The 22,345-nt window shown below is 37.8% G+C and overlaps 1 protein-coding gene across 1 annotated transcript; it reads right to left on the reverse strand.

Moving 5' to 3' along the window:
* Nucleotides 1–533: 533 nt before the first annotated feature.
* Fam98a (family with sequence similarity 98 member A) lies at nt 534–14,925 on the reverse strand. Its single transcript, XM_027933472.2, has 8 exons — nt 14,773–14,925; nt 10,852–11,000; nt 8,507–8,641; nt 4,816–5,000; nt 3,603–3,683; nt 2,935–3,051; nt 2,471–2,638; nt 534–2,368 (listed from the first exon to the last, which is right to left on the reverse strand). Exons 1-8 carry the CDS (start codon nt 14,823–14,825, stop codon nt 1,685–1,687), a joined length of 1,572 nt encoding a protein of 523 aa, XP_027789273.2. The 5' UTR covers nt 14,826–14,925; the 3' UTR covers nt 534–1,684.
* Nucleotides 14,926–22,345: the final 7,420 nt, after the last annotated feature.

Here is a 22,345-nt window from a genome sequence, read left to right on the forward strand (position 1 = left end):
AAACATTTTGAACATTTTAGAATGGCATCTGTTAGCTGAAAAACAGGCAGGTGAAATTAACAAAAGGATCAATGAGGTCTTTCAAAGATGGTTTTAATTATTAGACGTTCTTAGCAGTTAAGTAGAACATTTTCAATGGTAAGACATGATTTTCCTAAAAGTTGGTTTTTCATTTAATAAATGTATTTTCAATCCACTTCCTTTTAAGACCCCCGCCCCCATTTTTAAAGAAGAATGGAGAAACAAAACTCCCAAGATTAGAGACATTGATTTATCTTAGGTGTGACAACAGCTACACCTAGTGGCTGGAGTTGAGTAATGCATTTTTCTAGCCCTATTGTTATAAAAGTAAATTCAGAAATGATCATTTTTCAACTTATTTAGGCTTTTAGGATAAGTGTGACCTTTTACTTAACTACGTTTTAAGTAAATACTCAAGAATCTTTGGGAACAAAAGCCTTGGATCATAAGCTTGAACCAAGTATCCAGAATTTTTAGTATTCAAAAGTAGCTAAAATAAAACTCAAACCAAAGAGAGAACATACAGATACTTTATTGCTCACCTTTCACACAAAGCACACCTCCAGCCATTTTCTTTCACAGCTTGACAATGTTTATGTATACAAAAACCCAGCAAGAAGCATCATGGCGTGTAGATTTCAGTAAAGGAGAATGTAAAACATCAACTCAGCCAGGCTTTTGTTTTCTGCAGCAATAATAAAGGGCCTCCTGCACTAAGCAAAATCTACCTTACTTTGTAGTGCATTTCTTCCATTACAAAAAAAGTCTCCTGCCCGAAGCAAACTAACTTGTATTTGCTGAGCCAGTGGTATTAACTCGTGCATAAAACAAATTTCGGTTTGCTACTTCTTCTAGCAGACTTCAAGTAAAAACAAGGTTGAACGAGGAACTTGTTTTGGATGGATGCAGGTCAGTTTGAGTTGCTATACTTAACTAAATGCCTAAATGTACTATAGGTTCACAACTTAGTTTGCTTTTATAGTCTTTATGGAATTTGGCCGTGTTCAAGGTTTTCAGAGTTGAGCATATGGTACAGTATTCCATCAACTGAATAAGGCTACTGAATGTGCTATCTGCAGAAGAGCTCATTTAATAGGAACTGACCTAATGGGTCTATCATGAAGCAAATGTGGCACAACCTCTCTGAATAAAATGCCAATCGGGGCAGAATTGTGCTCGGAAAATAGGCATTACAATATTTTACACAAAACACATATAAATGGATTGTTAATATGAGGACGATTTCCTAGTAGTAAATCTAAAAAAGTCTAGGTGAATCCTCATTTTCAAAACTGCATATTGAAAACTACTTTATTCAAGTAATTTCTTCAAAAAAAGTATGCATGTTCTGACTGTGGAATTAGTCTACTAGTCAATTAAAGGCAACTTTAATTACCTTTTAAAAACTTTTTTTCATAGAAAGGAGAGATGTTGTATGTTGTATGTGTTTCTCAAATAAACAGCATTATGTAAGTCCATTAAAAACAACAACAACAACAACAAAAAAAACAGAATCAAAGGAAGACCTACAATGTTTATGCCAAGCAGGAATCTGCCTGCCACCACCTGTGGTCTCACTTTATTCAAAATAGATGCTGGACTCAGGATTCTGAAACTAAGTTTCTATTATTTGAGCTCTAGCAAAATGTAAGGTTCTGTAGCCTCAACTAGTATAATGTCTTCCCTGTCCAAATCCAGAATGATTATACTGATAGCCTCCATGCTGGAAGTGTTGTTCAAACTGACCCCCTTGGTGGTAAGTCTGGCTCCCCCTTCCTCCCCACCCACCTCCCTGGCCTCCACGACCACCCCGGCCTCCACGACCACCTCTCCCACCACGACCACCACCTCGATCACTGTGGTGCCCACCATCTTGGTATCTATTGTCCTGCTGGTATCCACCACCCTGGTATCCACTTCCTGTGTATGAAGATGTTTGGAAACCACTATAACCACCGCCTTGATAACTACTACTGTGGCCACCATGATAGCCACCTGGCTGGAAACCTGAATCTCGATAACCACCATCTTGGTAGCCACCTCCTCCTCCTCCTCCTCCTCCTCCTCCTCCACTCCCACCATCTGTCCAGCCTCCTTGATGCTTATTTCCTCTTCCTCCCCCTCGGCCACCATGGTCATAGCCACCACGTCCACCTCTCCCTCCTCCTTGTTCATGACCTCCACGTCCACCGTATGAGGAATGTTCATAACCACCTCTCCCTCCTCCTCGACCTCCTGCTTGCTGCTGGGGGCCATCTTGCCTTTTCTGCCATGGTGGCATCTCTGGGGGTGGAGGTTCAATTTCATTGGGTCTACCACCTCTGTCAGGTACCCTGCCCATCAACACCTATGGAATAAGAAAGATATTTTTAAACTATCTCACTTTATCAATAGAGCTAAATATATTAGCTTAAAATTAAAATTAAAAAATTAAAGGTACTCTAATCACCTTATTGATGGCACAGGCAGTCTTTTCTCTTATGGAACCACTGCTTGTCCTTAAAATCTTTGACAAGTCTTGCCTTGCAGCCAAAAGATGAGCAACAGAAATAGTGCTTTTAGGAGATAAGACTGAACGCTTCGGCTGATAAACCTTGGCTAATTTTTCTGTCTGACTCTGTAGAAAGAAAAGTGTTCAAAGAAAAATATCAATTTTCAGAACAACTTAACAAACACTCATATTAAGTAAGTTAAAGATCTGATGACAATGTTTATTAAATTCCAGATGGTAGGAAAAGTTACATACTGACCACTGCTCCTACCTAGTCAAGACTTATCTGTGTAAGTATAGCTGCCAGACTTGCTGATACAGTAGGACTGAAAGTGCAGCTAGGGGTGGGGTAGGGTCCTTCCCTTTAGATGTTTAGGGATCATGTCTATAAATACTATACTTTTAAATTATTTAATATGTACCTTAGCTCTGTCAGACCAGCCAAAGGACTGAACAGTGACATCCAAACGTTTTATTAGCAGTTTTCTCCGAACTTCATATTCATTAGCTATGGCTTGGTTAATTGCTTCTATCTTTTCCTGAAGTAAAATTAAAAAGACCAGTTAGAATTTAAAGCACTTGACCATGTGTTCCTAAAGAAGAGACACTGTATTTTATCTGTTTCCCTTATATTGCAATCCCTAGTAATTAACACATGTAGTCCTTTCCACTTGGCAATACATTAATAGTTACTGAAATACTAGGCAAAAAGTATGTTAAGCCTCAAAACATAATAAAGATTGTGTAAAGTACAAAATTCTTGTTTAGCTCCTCACAATTCACTATGTGAAACTCTGCCCAATGATGTTTTTGGCTTGAATCCATTTGGTGATTAGAAATAAGCATTATACTGAACTTCAATTTATTTTATTCAGCTTGTGAAAATTTTAAAAGTTATGAGATAAGTACTTCTAATCTTACATAGAATTATTCTGCATAAATATTGAGACTCACAAAAATGATTCTAAGGCTGTTCATCTAGAAAACCATGTATTAGGAAACACAACTTAAAAAGCACAAAATATAAGTGCCCACACAAAAGTCATGGAACAGATGGTTCCTTACAGTTTACCCGAGGATCTCTACTTACCCAGTGGGCTGGTCCCATTGGCTTCTTGAGTAAAGGCTTTCCCACATGATTAGGTGGAACTTTTGCTAATGTTTCCTTTAACTGACACAAAAACATAAATAAATGAACAAAAAATCTGAAAGTAAAACATATCCTCATCATCTTCCCAAATCCCATCATATCTTGTCATCAAAAGAAGATTCCTGACAGAGGCAAAGGAGGAGGATGTTTTGAAACGAAAATGTAAAGACCCATGAGAAACACTCACTTGTCCCACTCCTCACGAGCCTACAGAAGCATGAATTCTTCACTGGACCTAGAACAGTGCCTGACAACAGTGCCCTCAATGAGCGCTTGCTGAATGAATGAATGAACACAGAAAAATATGGACTAGATACACTGCTGCGCCCCTGTAGCATTCAGCCAAATCTGTGCATCATGGTGTCGATCTACTCCACTCTGCAAATGTACCAATTCTCAGAGTCCAGCAGATATGCATATAAGGAAAAATTCTGCTACAACAAATACCATCCTCTTTTACTCATTTTTGTTGTTGTTGCTAAAATTGCTTATTCCTAATCAATTACATAAAATAACTATTGCCAAGACGTGGTATGAAAACAATTCCAATTCATTTTCACATACTAGATTAAATTAGCAGTCAATAAATCTAGTTTGCTAATTACATTGTCTGTGGCTGTGTCCTGCTGCAACAGCAGAGTTGCATCATTTTCAGAGACAGTGCATGGGTTGAAAAGCCAGAAATATTTACTACCTGGACCTTTAAGAAAAATCTGGCCAACCCAAATATATAAGACCCAGAGTGACTGGATTAAACAAATATTAACATCCTTTTCAGGCCAGTCAATGGGATAGGGTGATATCATTTAATGATAAAGACCTTAAAAATTAATTGTGTAAAAGTTCAATGACAAATTTTAAAAAGGACTTATATCTTAATTATTTTTACATTATATTAGCTTATGTCAGCTCATAAACCAAGGAGTCAAGTTTCCTTTTTGAAAAAGAAACATGCTAATATGTTTTGTAAAATGTTAAAACACTAATTTCTCTTTAAGGCATCTAGGATTTAAAACCCAAAACTCATTTAGTAACAATTACTTAAGAATATGAACATCAGGTTCCCATTAAGAGAAATAAACTTAATGTTTCATTTCAAACAAATGTAGGACTATGCCTTTAATACACTACAATCTGGTACTAAAGGTCTTACTTTTTTTTCAATCCCGCTGAAGAATTGGAACATAGTTATATTGGCTGGAGGTTTGGACATTCCTAGAGCAATACATATGCCTTTCAACTCTTGAAAGACCTCACTACCGCCTCCTTCTTGAGCTTTTTTTGGAGGAGCATTCACACAGAGCATTCTGGCAGCTTCTAGTTCTGAGATGAGGTATGCTGAAGTAAACAAAATAAGATTTCAAATGAGATACAGCTATAGTTAATAGTCATAAGTCTGGAGTCACAACTCTATAGACCTAATGATATGTAACTTTTAAAGCTGCAAGAATGGATAAAAACATGAAAGAAAAAACATTTTTACCTGTAAATGACATAACATAGATACTGGTTATGTAATTCAGGTATTTCACCAATATATAATGCTTAAAAGTCAATTTAAAAATAAGCAATTCTTCTTTGGAACCAAAGGATCAAGGGAGATCACATCTACAGATTTGGATTCTTGCATTCTACCATTAAGGAACCTCCAGAACAAGGGTTGGCATCTGTTAAACAATTTGTAGAACGTGATTGGTGGCCAATTTTTAGTGATGGTTAAAAAAAAGCGCGCGCGCGCGCGCACACACACACACACACACATGTATGTACATAACATATACGTGAGTGTGTATTTTAACTTCTCCCCACTTGTGAGCACCAGTGATATATCTATCTTGCTCTCTTGTCTCCCAATAATAAGGTAGCCTGTTAAACCAACCGTTTAACTTGCGGGAGAAGTGGGAAGGTACCAACTCCCCAAAGTTCCTTTCCATGTTTCCAGCATCCTCATGCTACCATCTGGCTGGTGAAGAAAGCCCTCCTCCATCTCTGCCCTCCTCAGGGTGCCCTTCCCCCTACTTTTCTTACCTCACTCCCTGCAAACAACAAAACTTCAAATCACTTTTTGGCAGAATCTCCTTTGTGTCAATATCATCCCCTTGAGTTCTGATTTTTAGCCAGGTATAGTGAGGGCCACAGTCTGTTTCAGGCAATTCAATTGAAGGTCCAAATATTAAATTCCATTCCCTTAAACTTCCCAAGGACATTTCAATTTTTATAAAATGACAGTTAAGAATCATTTGAATCTTAAGACTTTCAGGTTATGTGGCAAAGGGAAATAATTCTAAGAGGGTAGTTTTAGACAAAGACATTTTGTAGGCCCTTAAGTCCTATGGGAAGTACAAAACACTGATCAGTTTGAATATCTCATTTACTACCCTCAAGGTGTAAGGTTAGGAGCACAGGGGGACCATAATTGGGCAAATCATTTCTGAAAAGCTGCCAACTTCTGTTCTAAAACAATAAACACAGCTAAATTTCTGCAAAGGCCATTCTAAATAGATTTGATAAAATCTTAATGTGTTCCATATAGCAACCTGCACTTATGTTTTAAAACATCTAAACAGTAAAACCCAGTTATGAAAATAAACACTTATTGTTATGGGTTTTACTAGCAGATTGCCACACTCATTGTCTGTGGCTGCTTTCCTGCTCCAACAGCAGAGTTGCATAGTTTTTACAGAGACAGTGCATGGGTTGCACAGCCAGAAACACTTACTACCTGGCTCTTTAAGAAAAAGTTTGCCAACCCTTGTTCTAGAAAATCACACACTACATGATTTAATAAAAAGACTCTCTAAATTTGGGACAACATAGTTCATGTATTAACAAAATTAGTTCACCAATATAATTACCATGAAAAAAACTTTAAATGTGACTGATGTTTTCAAAAGGAAAGGCATTAGAGATATTACAAAAAACAAACTAGAGAGTATCTCTACTTATGATATAGTTGAAAATAAAGACATAGTCTCACCCCAAAAAAGATGACTAACTCTTCTTCTATTAGAAACTGTGATCTGACTTAACTTACCCACAGGAAACAATCTGAGGACCACAAAAGGCCAAAGAATAGCCAAAACAGAGTCCTTTTTTTTTTTTTTTTCAAAACAGAGTCCTTATTCTGACACATGAGTGACTTTTTCTACCTCTCCAAGACTATTCTATTTCATGAACAGTTCTCATGAAGTTTATTTGTTCTTCCCCTCAAAATATAATATGCTAAAGGACTCAATTTGGGAGGCAAGGGTGCTGGAAGTAGAATTACAGCATCAAGATGTGACAACCGATGTGTGGGGAAAGATGAGAAATAGTTGCACAGAGCAGCAATGAGTATGTATAAAAAATGCTGGAATGAAAGAGAGGTTACAAACTGAGAACACTTTAGAAAGGGGAAACAGTGGAGGCAAAGGCAAAGAGGGAAATAGCATGCATGTATGAAAAATTAAAAGACAAGTAACCTTTGGCTGATTTAGTCATTTAGTTGAGGAACAAACAGTTGGATAGTCTTGAAAAGCTTTTGAGGTGATAGCACATTAAAAATAAAGTCTATTATTATGACCCTGAGTCCAAAATAATTTCAGTGCAATCTGCTTAAGAAATGGGGAAGATATAAAAATGTTTTATGAAGATTTACATTTAAAGTGGGTTTTATAAGTATCAATGCTAAAAAGCTAAACTCTGAGCAATTCAGGGTCATTACTAGGTATTCCATACAGCTGTTACCTTCCTGCATATTAACATATTCTAAGTGTCAAATACTATTGGTGAGGGTAAACAATGTACAGAGAGAGTCAGCTGAATACAATGTTTTTGAGCTAGTTATGGAATTATACAACTGAATGAAAATCTAAGAGCCATATGCAGCAACATCAATACCTAAAGCAATACCTACCCTTATGTGCATACTCCCCCTCCTCCAGCAGCAATCACTTGACCAAGGGGAAGTTAAGAAAGGGATTTTGGAATAACTTAGTGCCCAAGTATAATGGCTATGAGCAACTTTTTAAAAAACTTAAATCTTCAGAACTGCAATATGAAGTATAATTTTTCAGAGACACTTAAAAAATCCTTTGAATAGTGTTTATCATAACAAGAACTTAATAATCAATTAACCAAAGCTTAGTTTAAATGTGTTTTAGAATGATATAACAATTCTGAGTTAAGATTACTGGTTGCGTTTATTATAAAGTTTACACAAGGCAATAAAATTTGTGAGTCTGTTTACTATTTTTCATGGTGAAAAGGCAAACAATTGTTAGTATATAAAAAAAAACATAGAAGGAAAGAACTTTTTATAAAATCTTACTTCCTGGAATGATCAATAAGTACAGGAACTATCCAAGTTTATTACAGAATGTTTACAAATAAATCAAAACCCTCCAAATAATTCAAACCACAAACACATATAAATAAGATAAATTACTTTAATAATTACATTAACTCTTATCTAGTAAATGCTTACTCTTCTCAAAGAATTAATAAGTGAAGTCTTTGTTATTTCCACACTGTCTTCCCAGTCTACTTAAAAATGTGCTTCTGGTCTAGAATGCAAAGATTTAACAATCACACACTCTTTTAACATTCCAGCATACCACTGGTCACATCAGATGAAGCAAAACAGCCTGAGAACCACCAAAGGTGTAATAATAAAGGAGCATCAATCATACAGTCAATAATGCTACCAGTGCATTTGCCCACAATCTGCTCCTAAATAGGAAATTTAAGAACATTTTGTTTAAAATAGTAGTAGAATTATATTTGTAACATAATTAAAAAATCAGTTTATTAGTCATGAAAAACAAATAGAAAAAATAACTACATTCTAATAGCCATGAACTTACTGAGCAAAAGGAGGCAGTTCTTCTGTACGAGAAGGCGCTTGGTCACATCCCCAGAGGTCAGTGAAAGATATGGGCAGTTCATCTCCCCTAGTAGCCCACTCACCTCAAGCTGGAATTCTTCAGCCTCACTTGGACCTTTTCAAGAATTAAAATAATCTTATTTAATAATACTGTTGTTTTTCCATTAGCATAACTATTACATATTAAAAACTGAAATTTTAATGGGCCTTTCCAAACTTGAGTTCCTTTCCCTTCTAATTTATTCTTTCTTACACCACTGAAAATTTCTTTCTTACACTGCACATTAGGTTATTCCTTTATATGACAATCTTTAATGGCTCCTAATGTATACCTCATGTAATTAATTTTTTCAGTTTGCCTTTAATGAATCTTCACAGCTACTCATGTTTGCCCTTCCCTGCTCATTCGATTATCATCATCTACTTACCACTTCCTCAAATAATCCCTCTATTGGTGCCAGTCATCTTCTCATTAAGCCCTCATTTATTTCCTGTCACTGATAAGCCTACTGCTCTCTTCTCATCCAGCAAATCCCACTTATCCAAAAACCCAGCGGTCTTGCTCCTTGACAAACTTTCTCTAAGTACTATTGCTCTGCCTGTGAACCACATAGGGAAGCATTTAATTATTGTACTAATCTCCAGTTATTTCATTTGTACCTAATATTCCCAGTTAGACTAAGTTTGAAGGCAGCAAATATAACTTATAGTTCATATTTCCATAATGTGAAAAAAGGTAAACAGTAAAAAGGCTTTGGGTAAGCCAAAGGTGGGGTTGCTTTCTTCTGTATCATTTTGATGGTTCCATATTCCGTATCAAAGATGGGTAAAAATTAAACTTTAATTTATCTGACCCCAGTCCAAGGATTGTATTATCAATGTTTTGCAAACTGATTTATAAACGTTGGGTTCCACAGTGCTCCTTTAGAGGCACCTGGGGAAGTGAGGTAGTAACACAGGAAGACTGTATTATCAGTGTTTTCTTAGCTATCATCTATGCAGCCTGGAGTTCCATAGAGGTCCTTCACAGGCAGCTAGGGAGGACCAGGAGAAAATGTCTGTGCTAAAAGTACCCCCCTCTCCAAGTCAAGCAGATCAGCTATATTTTCTCACCTGTTTTATGTGTTGGGTTCCATATAATGCGCCACTTAAATAAAGGGGCTGCAAGTTTAAATCTTACAATTTCTTGACATGTTAGGTCAAGAGGTACTGTAGCTAAGAACAGGGTCTCTGAACTTGACTGCTGAGGTTGAGTCCTAGTTCTGCCTCCAATGGGTTATGTGACAAAACTTCTTTAAGCTTCTTTGTTAAAATGTATGAGAGTAATCAAACATGCCCTATAGGGTTGCCCCGAGTTAAGATATGTAAAGTGCTTAGAACTTGTAAGTACAATGATCCTAAGCTCTGCTATTGTTACACCTGACTTTCCTTAATAATTAGAATTGGGGAAAAGCTCAGTGGTAAAGTGCCTGTTTCAAGCCCAAGGCCTTGTGCTCAATCCCCAGAAAACACATATTCACAGACAAGAAATGGATGCAACTAACATGTCTACATTAAACACTAACATGCAAGTGAGTAAACTCTTCAAAATGGGATTATGTGTGGGGGGGAGGGGATTATGGGTATTATTTTTCCTAAGGGTGGGGTTAACAGGTGGGCATTTTTGTTTGTCTCCTATTATAGGTTTACTTATGGCAACAAGGAACCAGATGGTGGAGTGTCAGGTTCCAAGTTTTTGTCTCTTTTGCAGAGTTGACAAACTAATGCTCAAGAGATGACAAAAATGACGAATATAAAGCAGCTCTCAGCCCTATAAATCTGATGGTGCTGGATCTGGTCTTGATGTATTTAAGATACATTCTTACGATAAGGTTTTTTGACTAAGCAGTTTCCTTCCTCCATAGCACAGCAGAATTATAATACATTTGCTTTACATGATATAATGTGCTTCTGGAATCTAACAGTCCTAAAAGGAAAAATTTCTAGTTCTAGCCACCAATTCAGGATCTCATGATACATATTATGCAAAAAAATGGAAAGTTCATATATTCCATACTTGTACTATCCGTTTTTCTGTATTACAGTAACAGGGTCTTTTCAGTCTCCACAATTTTTTTTTAAAGTTACATGACTACATTCTGTTTTTTAAACTTCTGAATCACCTTATCTCTAAAAAAACTATGGAGGAAAAAAAGTATATTGGTTCTTTAACAAAACAATCTTTACATTTACAAAAAAACATGAAATTTAAGCTTTAGTATCAATGTTAACTGACAATACAATTTTATGTTTACACTTTACATTTCTAAATAAATGTTTACTTACTGTTAGTTGCTTGAACATTTTCCTCTAGTTTACAGAGCACTCTTAATTCAGATACCAGCCAAGCACAGAGTTTAGTAAACTCGGGGGAACTGGCTCCAGCAGAGACTGCTTGAGACAGTGCGCCATCATCCAACAATGGGCCCTTGTAACTGGTGAAAAAGGAATTACACTTCAGAAGAATATAAAGCCCCCCTAGGAGACTACGGGTAAAATAGTCTATGTATTATTTATATAATTAAGCAATAAGGGTAAATTATTATGACCAATTTCTAAACTTGCAAATGTAAACAAAACAGAACTTGCTGAACCATTTTAAAAATAAGCCAAAAGGTAACTGTACTTACATTCTTCAGAATATATGTGAATATTTAACAGAACCACATCTGATATTAAATTATGTCAACTTTTGTACATTTACTGAAAGCTCTTATTTTAGGTTTACTTCCTTACTGTTATGAAATATTAAAACCAATTAACAAGTGATAGCTAATTATACTGGCACTATTTCAGAAATAAAGCTTTTAAGTTATCTATGCTATATTTTTTTCCAGAAATCAATTAGGTTAGGTTTTTAGTGACTTCTTTCAACCCCCCTTCCCCCCAAAAAAACTTTCTAATTAAACATTTACTTTCTTTTTCTATACTTAATGGCGGTTAAGGTTAGTAAGACAGCCAGGTTAGGTGGCATGTGCCTGTAATTCCAGCTATTTGGAATCTAAGGCAGGATGTTTGCAGGTTTGCAGGAACTTAATGATACTGTCTTAAAAAATAAAATGGGCTAATGATGTAGCTTAGTGGCAGAGCACCCCTAGGTTCAATCTCTATCACCATAAAAATGAATAAATTATAAGTGAGGCCCTAAGCAAGTTAGAAAGAGACCCTGTCTCAAAATAAAAAATAAAAAGGACTGAAGATGTGGCTTAGGGTAAAGCAATGCTGGGGTTCAATCTCTAGTCCAAAAAAAAAAAAAAAAAGTAAAACATACTAGTAGTACCAGAAAAATATCAAGATTACTTTAATAACTGTTAGTCAGTTGAATCAGTACGTATGAATCCTAATCTTCTGTAAGTAATCCCAAAGCAATCATAAAAATTTATAAAATGTTCAAACATTCATGACAATAATAAACACCCATTACCTTATTCTAGAATTTAAGGTTTTGCTATTCAAAATAATCTTAAATACATATGTTCAGATTGTTTTATATTTATTTAAATGAAATACTGATTAAAACATTAGTATTAAACATGACATTATATATGCTTAACATAATGTGAGAATTAGCGGTATTAATATGTTAAAGAAATTAAACTTCTTGATCCCTTTAAAATATGATTACATTTACAAAAGAAATAGAATGGGAAGCAGGATGTGGTGGCACATGCCTGTAATCCCAACCACTAGGGAGGCTGAGGCAGGAGGATGGCAAGTTTGAGTCCAATAGGGACAACTTAAAGAAACTGTGTCAAAATAAAAAATAATTTTTAAAAAGGTGGGGAGGGGAGGGTATAGCTCAGTGGTAGTAGTTTCTTCACATGTGCAAGGCTCTGGATTTGATCCCCAGTGTTCACAAAAAATGCAAGCAAAGCAAACATGCAAGCTTACATAAAATTGAGATTATAGCCAGGAATGCTGGCATATGTCTGTAATCCCAGCTATTGGAGTGGCTCAGGCAGGAGGAATATATATGAGAGACTAGCATGGGAACTCAGGGAGACTCTGTCTCAAAATAAAATTTTAAAAAGAGATCTAGGGGTATAGCTCAGAGATAGAGTACTCCTGGGTTCAATTCCCAATACTGTTAAAAAAGAGATGCCAAGAGTGGTGACCCATGCCTATAATCCTAGTGACTCAGAAGGCTGAGGCAGGAGGATTCTAAGTCCGAAGCCAGCCACAATAATTTTAGTAAGAACCTGTCTCAAAAAAAGGGGGTCAGGGAGTCCTGGGGATGTAGATCAGTGATGTATCCCTGGGTTTAATGCTTAGTACAAAAAAAGATTAAAAAAAAAAAAAAAGATTATTGGGGCTACGGCAGTAGCTCATTGGCAGAGTGCTTGCCTAGCACATGTGAGGCACTGGATTCAATCTTAGCACCACCCAAAAATAAAAAAAAAAAAAAGAAAGGCATTCTGTCTGTCCATCTAAAATACAAAAATAAATAAATAAATAAATAAATAAAAATTAAAAAAAATAAAAAGACTACTAAAATTATACATAGTCTAGAATGTAAACAGAAAAAAAAAATCACACGTTAGTAGACACTGGAAAGAAGAGACTGGGCCTAGAAATTCCTTCTTGAGTTTCATATTTAGACTTTATTAACTTATTCAACAAGTAGTTACTGAATTTCTACTGTGTGCCAAGTTAAGAGATAAAAAGATAGTCATTCACCTCTAACACTTTTCACTGAATAAAAGGACGTGTCAATCAATTAAGCATGTATTTTAACATTTGAGTCACCAAATTACGTTAAAATTTATAAAAATTCCTTGATTTATATTACAACCTAATGATTTACTTGACTACAATTATTATAGTAATAATTACTTTCATAGTACCCAAGAGGAAAACAAAACATAGTTTAAAAAAACATAGGTAAAAGAATAATAAGGAGAAGAAACTGCATCCATGGCCAACTGTGAAGTGACCTTTTATTCATATGGAAGGATTACATTTAAAGAAGGCCAATCTGTCTCCTCTCATTCCACTCCTTCAACACTTAAACCTTAAGTGTCATTTATGCCCTAATGAAAGAAATAAGCCCCTAAAGCCTGGAACATTCATGAACATTTAGATCAAGTTTCAAAGAAAAGAACAATGGTAATTCACTTTGACAAAGAAAGATAAGTACCACTGCTGCCTTTCCTAAAGATTTCTACTAAAACAGCAAACACATCCTTAAGGGTGTTTTCCTAAAGAAAGGTTTCTCTTAAGGGTTTCCACGTCCTGGAAAGGTCATAAGGAATGTTGTGACAAAGGACTAGTTACTAATAAACACAACTAGCTAAATCTGTACTTTTTTATTTTCTTCTTCTTTTTTTTTTTTTTTTTTTTTGATATAGTACCTGTAAGCAAATACTGAATCATACAATTTGTTTCTGGAACCATATTTAGCCCAAGAGGTTCCAAGTTCTCAAATTTAATAGAGTAAATTGATCTGGGTGACCCAGTGTGATAAGAAGCCCTACTTCCAAGCTCCTAGATATGATGAATTATGATTGGGTAACTGTTAAGAGAGGGAGAGAGAAAATGCAAACAAATATGCCGGTTCTTGGTGGCTGAAGATGATCGTAGGCTAAAGGGGCTCAAAAGGGCAGTGTCAGAGTCAGAGGAAACTGTCAGTTGTTCCCAGAGAAGTGGTGATAGGTTAGGTGCACAGCTGAGCAGGCTAGAGGGACGCATGCAGCGCCCAACATGTGCCTTAGCGAAGCCTAGGTGCATGCAGAGGATGACTGGGCAAAGGAGATTTTTTTTTTTTTTTTTTTTTTTTGAGAGAAGTGGGGTGTGGTAGAAACAGAGGCTCAACGCGGGGGCAGGAAATTTGGAGAACAAGTAGGAAAACAATCAACTTTGGCAACCTCTAGAGTGGGGGTAGTGCAGAAGGATGGGAGCAAGCAAAGCTCGGGGAATGGGGGTGGCGAGAACCAAAGCCCAGACAATGACACGCATGACTGACAAACGCTGCGGGCAACTCGGCTACGGGGAACTCCGGGGCAAGACTAGGGGTGTTGGGGCTGGAGGGCCCGAGCCGGCAGGGAAGGCAGTGGACGTGGCATTGGGGGTCCCGGGGCCACAGAGAAGCGACAGCAGGAGCCACGGGGTGAGGCATGGAGAGGCAGGTGTCTCCGAGTGGGGCGCAGAAGGAGTTCTCGGGGCGTCAGCAGTGTGGGGTTTGAGAGACCCGTGCCCTGGCAGTCTTACCCTAGGTCTTCCAACGACTCCAAGATGTCAGTCTCCATGAGGTCACACTCCATGCTACTGTGGTATTCAAATTTCCGAGTCGTCAGGCTCCCCTCTTCGCCGGCAACGCGTACACTCGCGCATGCGCTCTCTCCCCGGAACTTCCAAATCGACAGCTGGCGCCTCAGCCTCTGTACTGCGCATGTCCCGAGCGTGCGCAGGCGGCTGGGACCGGCCTGCCGCCCCACCCCCACTCGCTAAAGGCTTGCTGGGCTGCACCGGTCTGCACATGCGTACTACTAAATGGTGAAGTCGGCCGCCCCAAGAAGGGCAGGAGGGACTGGCTGCGTGGCAGATGGGCCTGGGGACCTGGCGAGGGGGAACGCTCTAAATCCTCCTTGTACGCATGTGCATATCTTGGGCGAGGCGGGAGGGGGCGGGGCTTGAAGGTGGGGGTTGTCGGGGGTGGGGCTTGTCGGGGGTGGATCTCGGGACTCGGTGGGGTGTTGGCAGTGGATCCCAGTCTGCAAACCCGGGAGTAAAACCTAATAGAGCTCCGCAGCATGCTGGCGTGTTCCAGTTTTAACTGTGGGTTAGAGAGAAAGAGAAAACTTGTGCATTCTCGACCGATTGCCCAGGACAGTGGCAGACCGGCCAAGAACCGACATGGACAGAATACATGCTATTTGATTTCCTTGTCTGGGGTTGGTGAATTCCAGGATTAGAGAGAAGCCAGCTTTCCTCTCACAGAATGTAATCAGAAAGTTGTATCCTCCTGTGGATTCTTTACCTGTCTTCTTGAGCCTTTTCCAGACACTAAGCATCCTATTATAAGGGGGCAAAGGGGATTAGCTCCATATTAAATAATAAAATATATTTAACAACTTGCAATTTAGGCAGTGAATGAACTTTTTAGCTGCAATGTCATGGCTTTTGACATTGTTTTGCCTGAGTGTAACGATGTTTTTTTTTTTGTTGTTGTTGTTTTTTATGTACTTCAAGTTATTGAAAAATGAAAAAAAATGTTTTCAAAGTAACGACATATGTAGAAAATTACATTTAATGATACAGTGGCACACCATTGTATTGTGTAGCCTTTTAAAGAGTTTCCAAATTGTACCAGATTTTATTTTGTAGTTCTCAAAATATCTTAACATTGAAGTAGTATATCTTTAGTAGCATATTTTTTGTTCCTTATTTTGCATCATCTGAAGTAGTAGAAGGTTATTATGTACCAACTGTGTGCTTAACTTATTTACTCCCTTGACCCACACGATGCAGTCCTCACAAGGCTGTTAACTTACATTTTGTAAATGAGCCTTAATTGTCTGTCAAAAATCTTAAGGCCTGTAAGTAGGAACTGGATTTTGAGACTGAGACATATCTAAATCCTTATTTCTTATTTGACTATTAAAAACAGGATTGGACTAGGAATGGAGCTCAAGTGGTAGAGTGTTTGCCTAGTATGTGCAAGGTCTTGGATTCAATCCCCAGTCCCTCAAAAATAAATAAATAAATAAATAAAATAAAATCAAGTAAGGATCTAGAAGCAAGAAGTAAAAAGATAGGAAAATTTAAGTTTGTATATAATGTACATATATATTGTTTATAATTACAATATGATTACAATAAAAATGGAAATAGAATTTCCACAAAAATAGAAATTCTTATTGTAGAGTTGTTATTAAAAGTGCTAAACAAAAAGTACAGCTTAATAAAATATCAATTTTGAGAAAAAGTTTTATTCTTGACTTTTTTTTTTTTTTAAGACAAGAGTTCTTGCTATGCTGCCCACACTGGCATCAAACTCACAATTGTTCTCTCTCAGCCTCCCAGGTAGCTGATAGTATAGGTGAGCTTGGCTTAACTAAAAAAAAATTTTTTTTCAGTATTGGTGGTGGAACCCAGGGGCCCTGTACCACTGAGTAACATAGTCTAGCCCTTCTTATTTTGAGAAGGGGGGGGGGGGGGGTGTCTCACTAAATTGCTAAAGCTGGCCTCGAACTTACAATCCTCCTGCCTCAGCCTCCCAAATCACTGGGATTGCAGACTTGAGCCACTGTGAAAGGCTGTTGACTCACTTTTTGATATAAGCTGTAACACAATATTAGTGAATTAAAAACTGATGACTTTCTTCAATTTTTTAGTCTTCTCTTTCTAGTTCAAACTGTAAGCTTAAATAGAAAGTTGCTGAAATGAGATTTTTATAGATATTATTTAAATAATTCTATAAAGGCCTTTTGTGCAATAAAAAAAGCTTTTAAATACTACTTTTTCAAAATTGTCACCATTTCAATAGAACTGCTAGGAATCTTTTGCATTTTATTGAAAGTTTATTGAACAGTCATCTAAAATTTAAAAATGTTCTTTCTTAAACACTATTTGGAAGAATAGCCACTTCCATTTTTAGTGGGTTTGCTTTAGAGTGATCTTCCAAGATGGAGAAAATAAGATCATAGAATAAAATTTCCAAACTTGATTGACTTCTTGTTCTCCCAGCAAGGCTTCAGCCTAGTTTTCATGTTTTGCCAACCTGTGAATCAGGCACAAAATAAACCAAATAAGACACTGGTTTAATTTGCAGGTAATAAAAATTTATTCGTCTTTATCAAGATAGACTAGCATTCATTCAGACCAAGAGTTGTATTTTGTTTGGTTTGACTAATAATATAAATAATTTTGAGTCAACATTTGAAAGTTTGGAGATTTTTTTTTCTAAAAAAAAAATCTGGATTTCTGGCCTTTTTTTTTTTTTTTTTTTTTTTTTTAGATAACGTGATACCACTAGGTCCTTGCTGCCATAAAGGCAAAGATTAACTTTTGTTGAGTAGGTGGACCTTTCCAGATATAACGTGAATCTACCAGTTCCTTTTGGCTTCTAGATCCTACCACACACAATATAGCCCATGTATGTACACCCAGCATTTGAGATCTCCAGTCCCTTTTAATCTTTTACTTAAGTATGCCGATCACTTCTCCTACCCTCTCATAGGCATCTCCTCCTTTCTCCTCTGCCTTTTCTAGTGACATTTGTTTAGCCCACCAATACACCTTGTTCTTTCATGCCTCTATATTTACCCCCTTTAAAATAATTCATTTTACATCTACTATACCACATAGCATGTTTTAAACACTGACATGTAACTACCTAATAAAATAAAGCAAAGACAAATTATCTTATTAGAAACAAGATACAAACCCTCACAGACTTCAAACATCACTGCACTTTTATAATTTGAAAAAGTATTCATGAAACAATCTGCAGTGTAATTTTAATAGATAAAACCTTTATACAAACATAACTATACTAAACTGTTTATTAGGTATGAATTTTACAAACATGTTAATGGTAACAATGGTGCTTGAGACTATCAAATCTTTTCCAAAAAGTGCAGCAAGAACTTAACAGGGCAGAGTCCTGCCGTGAAACTGAGGCTGCATGGAGACCCCCTTTTCAAATCCTGATTCTTACAATTATGCCAGAAAGAATTCAAACCATGTCTTGCAGAGTGTCAGGCATAATTTTATTAGAATAGATAGGAAATGAGAAAAGGGAATATTCTCAAAGGAAGAGAGGGGGTCCTCTTATAAAGGAGTAGGATGCTGTGACCCTGCTGCTCACCGGTTTTATTGGGGGTTCCAGGGAAGTTTCCAGAGAGCCCCACACAAGTCCTCCTCTTGACTTTGGGCTGACAGCAGGATGACATCAAACTTTCAAGTCCCCACCATGCATGACAGCTCTGGGTTACTTTGACCTCTGCTAAGAGGTTCTCATTGGAACCTGTTTTTACAGATTTTATGGTTAGGGGGAGAAACCCTCATCTCCCTGAGTTCCGGGATCTGGTCTGTGTAAGGATCACAGAAGTTTCCCCCTTCAGGGTAACTTGTTTTTCTCAGCATTGGACCTGAATTTCTCCTGCAGATAAGAGGTTATTTACTGAGAAATATAACACATCCTATCAACTTAAGCCAGGCTGAGCTACAGGTTAATTGCTTTTTTAAAAAAGAAAACATGCGGGGTTTAGTACAGTGGTTCCAATTCATGGAATTATTTCCATAACCTTATGTTCCCACTGCTCATATCTGTCTGTTCCCTATCAGAACCATCAATGTTAGCCCACACATCTGCCTGTGTTTATGAAATGCTTTGGTGGTCCATTGGGTATCAGGATTGCTGATAGCTCTATGGAAAGGCTAAATGAGTATAACCTCAGAAAATTCATACTTGAAATCTTCAACAACTGTGTAAGAATTTAGGACCGCCAGAGGCCCAGAGTGGCACCCATCTCACTTCTTGGCAGCAGACTGAAGGCTTCAAGCAAATTTCATCCAGTTAACACCATGATTATCAGGCGTGGTGTAGGTTGCCCCCTTAGTAACTGGGTGTTTGTAGCCCGCACATTGCACACAGACCCTGTTTAAGACAGCCTTGTGTCTCAGTCTGTGTGATGACTGAGACATTATACAGCACGCCCGCCACAGAAAGCTGATGATCTGCCAACAGCAGACCTCAGAAGAAAGCACACTTCTTAGGCTGCTTCTTCCTGCTCAGCTCTTAGATGTCTTGTATGTACCCATCTTGGCTTACCTGATGGCTGAGACCAGACTATCTCCATACTCTGCATAAATTGTTTTCTCTGCCTGGAATCCCCTTTCTTGCACTCTCTTCCTGGCAGACTCTTCTACCCAGTCTTTAAGCTTCAGTTTGGAAGAAGCCTCCTCTAATTGACTTGAGCCCTCATCTTATACGTCCCATAGCCTCTTTGACACTTTGGCAAAGGCAGCTCTAATGTACAGTTCCACCATCTGCTCTCTCTGCTGCTTTGCTCACCTGCCTCCCCGTCCCAGCTCAGATGCACCAGGTCTACAAGGAGATGTTCTGTGATTACACAGATTAAAGTTAAATTTCTCTTCTGGATTTCCAAGGTAGTGGTGCCAAAACTCAACTGCTTATTTTAATCATCTGGTGGACTTAATACAGATTCCTGGGCTCTGACACTGATGAGTCTGTCAGCATTTCTGGGAGTGAGTTTAAGAATCTCTGTTTCTTAAAACCACTTCACATCATGTCATAATTTGCCCTTCATTATTTTCCACTTAGGGCTTTTTTTTTTTTTTAATGTTGCTTACATCATGTGTTCTGATCCCCTCTCCCATCATAAAAACATGCCCATACTACATGTTGCCCACTACATTGATGTGTACACAATAGGCATGAAAACATCGATTAGTTGATTGATAAGGAAATATTCCCTTTCTCCTGAATTTTGCTTTCGTCTGAAAGAATGAAGTGATTCTTTGCAGAGAATAAATAAGGATACAACAATGAATTGTGCTCAGAGCTATTGGATCATCCTGGAATTCAGTCAATGTCTATTTAAAGCTTGGCTATTCTTGTAGAATGATATGTTCTTTGCCAACTTAGATTGTTATTAGCAACTTTGTCTTTCATACTAGTGAAGCGTATGGCATGTATGGAGTGTGGGAGTTAGAATCCTCAAGGAGAATTTTTGAGCTCTCTACCCTCATGAAAGTCATAGCATTAAGATAGTGTTATGGAAAGCTCTGTCCTTGTCCCCAATCCAACTTAATAAGAAGGTGTTGCGAGCACTGCTAGTAATAATTACTCAAAGATGGATTGCCTTTAAATGCAAGCATATATTTGATCACACCAATCATCAAATATAAACAATGAATGCAAAAAGTGTTGGGTGTGCTGGAGCACTCCAACTAGCATTCAATGCATATTAATAAAACACTATAAGCGAATCACACAATCCTAGGGCAACCGAGAGCCTCAAAATACCTCTGATGCCACGCGATTTCTCTTAGCCAAACAGCAGATGTTATCCTTATCTGGTGGTTCTCTCTAGCCGATGGCTGGATGTTAGGGAATGGTGGAGTCAGTCAAGAGACGGACAACAAGGTGGTCAGTCTCACTGATGTCCTTGGAGCAAAACTCTTCAATGTGGCAGGACAAGCAATTTAAATAAAGTTCCAAGTTGATGGTATACATTGGTGATTGGTTACACTCAATAAAAGTCAATGTCCATTGGTTATGTCCAGTGAGGTGATATAATTTCAACCGGGCACGTTCTTTGCACATGTCTATGGAGCTGTGCTCCCTATCAATTGTAACCAGTCATTGCTAAGCATGCCCATGGCTAGTGCTCCTTACAGCTCTTCATCAACTGCAAGCAGACATGACTAAACAGTTTAATGGCTGTTGTTCCTTATGGCCAGCAACTTAGTTGAGTTTCAGCATGTCCCAGCATGTCTATGGCAGATATTCCTTACAAAAGGACATGGTTTTGAGAAGAAGGAATAAGTTTATTGCTCTACAGCAAAGGAGAAGCACAGGGGACTCCTGTCCTAGAGGCTGTGATTCTGCTCCTCCAGGAGAACAGAGCATTTTTAAAGAAGCTCTTCAAAGGCTGCATTTCATTTGAGCCCTGATTGTGTGTAGAAATTCACTTGTTAATTTGGGAGATACTCACTTCCTAGATCTTGACATCTCCTTCCCTTGGTGGGTGTGTGCTCAAGGACAGACAATAGCCTAGGATGGGAAAAGGTACCAAGCCCTCATGCTGGGGAGAAGGAGGAAGAGAAGAGGAAAAGAAAAACATGTTTCTTAAAATAAGCAGCAGAGCCACAAGGGCTCTATTCAAAAGGTGAAGTGGGTCACTGTTACAATGGGAGACATTACTCATTAATATTGTACTGTGAACAAAATAGGATTAAAGCTGAATAAAGGCTGTAAATCGTTGTCCTATGGAGAATTTGTTAATATGACCGGGATAATTAGATAAATGAACTAAAGATAAATTCTGAATACTCTCAGCAAATCTTAGTTTCCAGTTTTTAGTAACAATTACAGATTTAATTTTTCTTCATTATCATAATAGGATCATTGTTTGCAAACACAATAGAGGTAAGAAGAAAAAATATTTTTAAGCAGAAACAATTATATTCAAATTCCTACGTTAGACTGATTATGTTTCAAAAAACTTGAGTAAAGTCACCAAAATTTACCTCTGAAGAGAAACTTGGGAGATTATTCTGGGCTGATCCTTCCCTTTGATTTCTGAGACAGAATTAAGCCTCTGGCCCTAAGGCTTCCATTCTTTCCTCTGCCATTTAGAAGGCCAGCTATCTTCTTGGAAGAAATAGCGAGTCTCTGATCTTTTCCTGCAGGGCTCAAGTCTCTGCCATGATTGAGAAAGGCTAAATTATAGTCCAGCGGTTTTCAAACTTTTGTATGTTTCTGAACTACCTTGAGGTTTTAAAAACAGAGTGCCAGCTCCATTCCCCTCACCCCTGTTTCTGATTCAGTAGGTGGTGTATGGCCAAGAATCAGCATTTCTAATAGTGCCCAGGTTTTGCTACTGAGTAGCTCCTGACCCTGATCTAGGAACTATAATTTGCAAACCACTGATCTAGACCAACTCTTATATTGTTTTAGAAAACTTTTGTTAATCTGTAAGAAATTGATTTTCTTTCCATCTTGACTCAGTACACTTGGGCACACAGATGTACACACCTGCACACACAAACAGCTGAAACAGTTTCATGAAACAGTACACAATCCTTGCTG

The sequence above is a fragment of the Marmota flaviventris genome, chromosome 14 (genome assembly GCF_047511675.1).
Source record: "Marmota flaviventris isolate mMarFla1 chromosome 14, mMarFla1.hap1, whole genome shotgun sequence".
Taxonomy (NCBI): domain Eukaryota; kingdom Metazoa; phylum Chordata; class Mammalia; order Rodentia; family Sciuridae; genus Marmota; species Marmota flaviventris.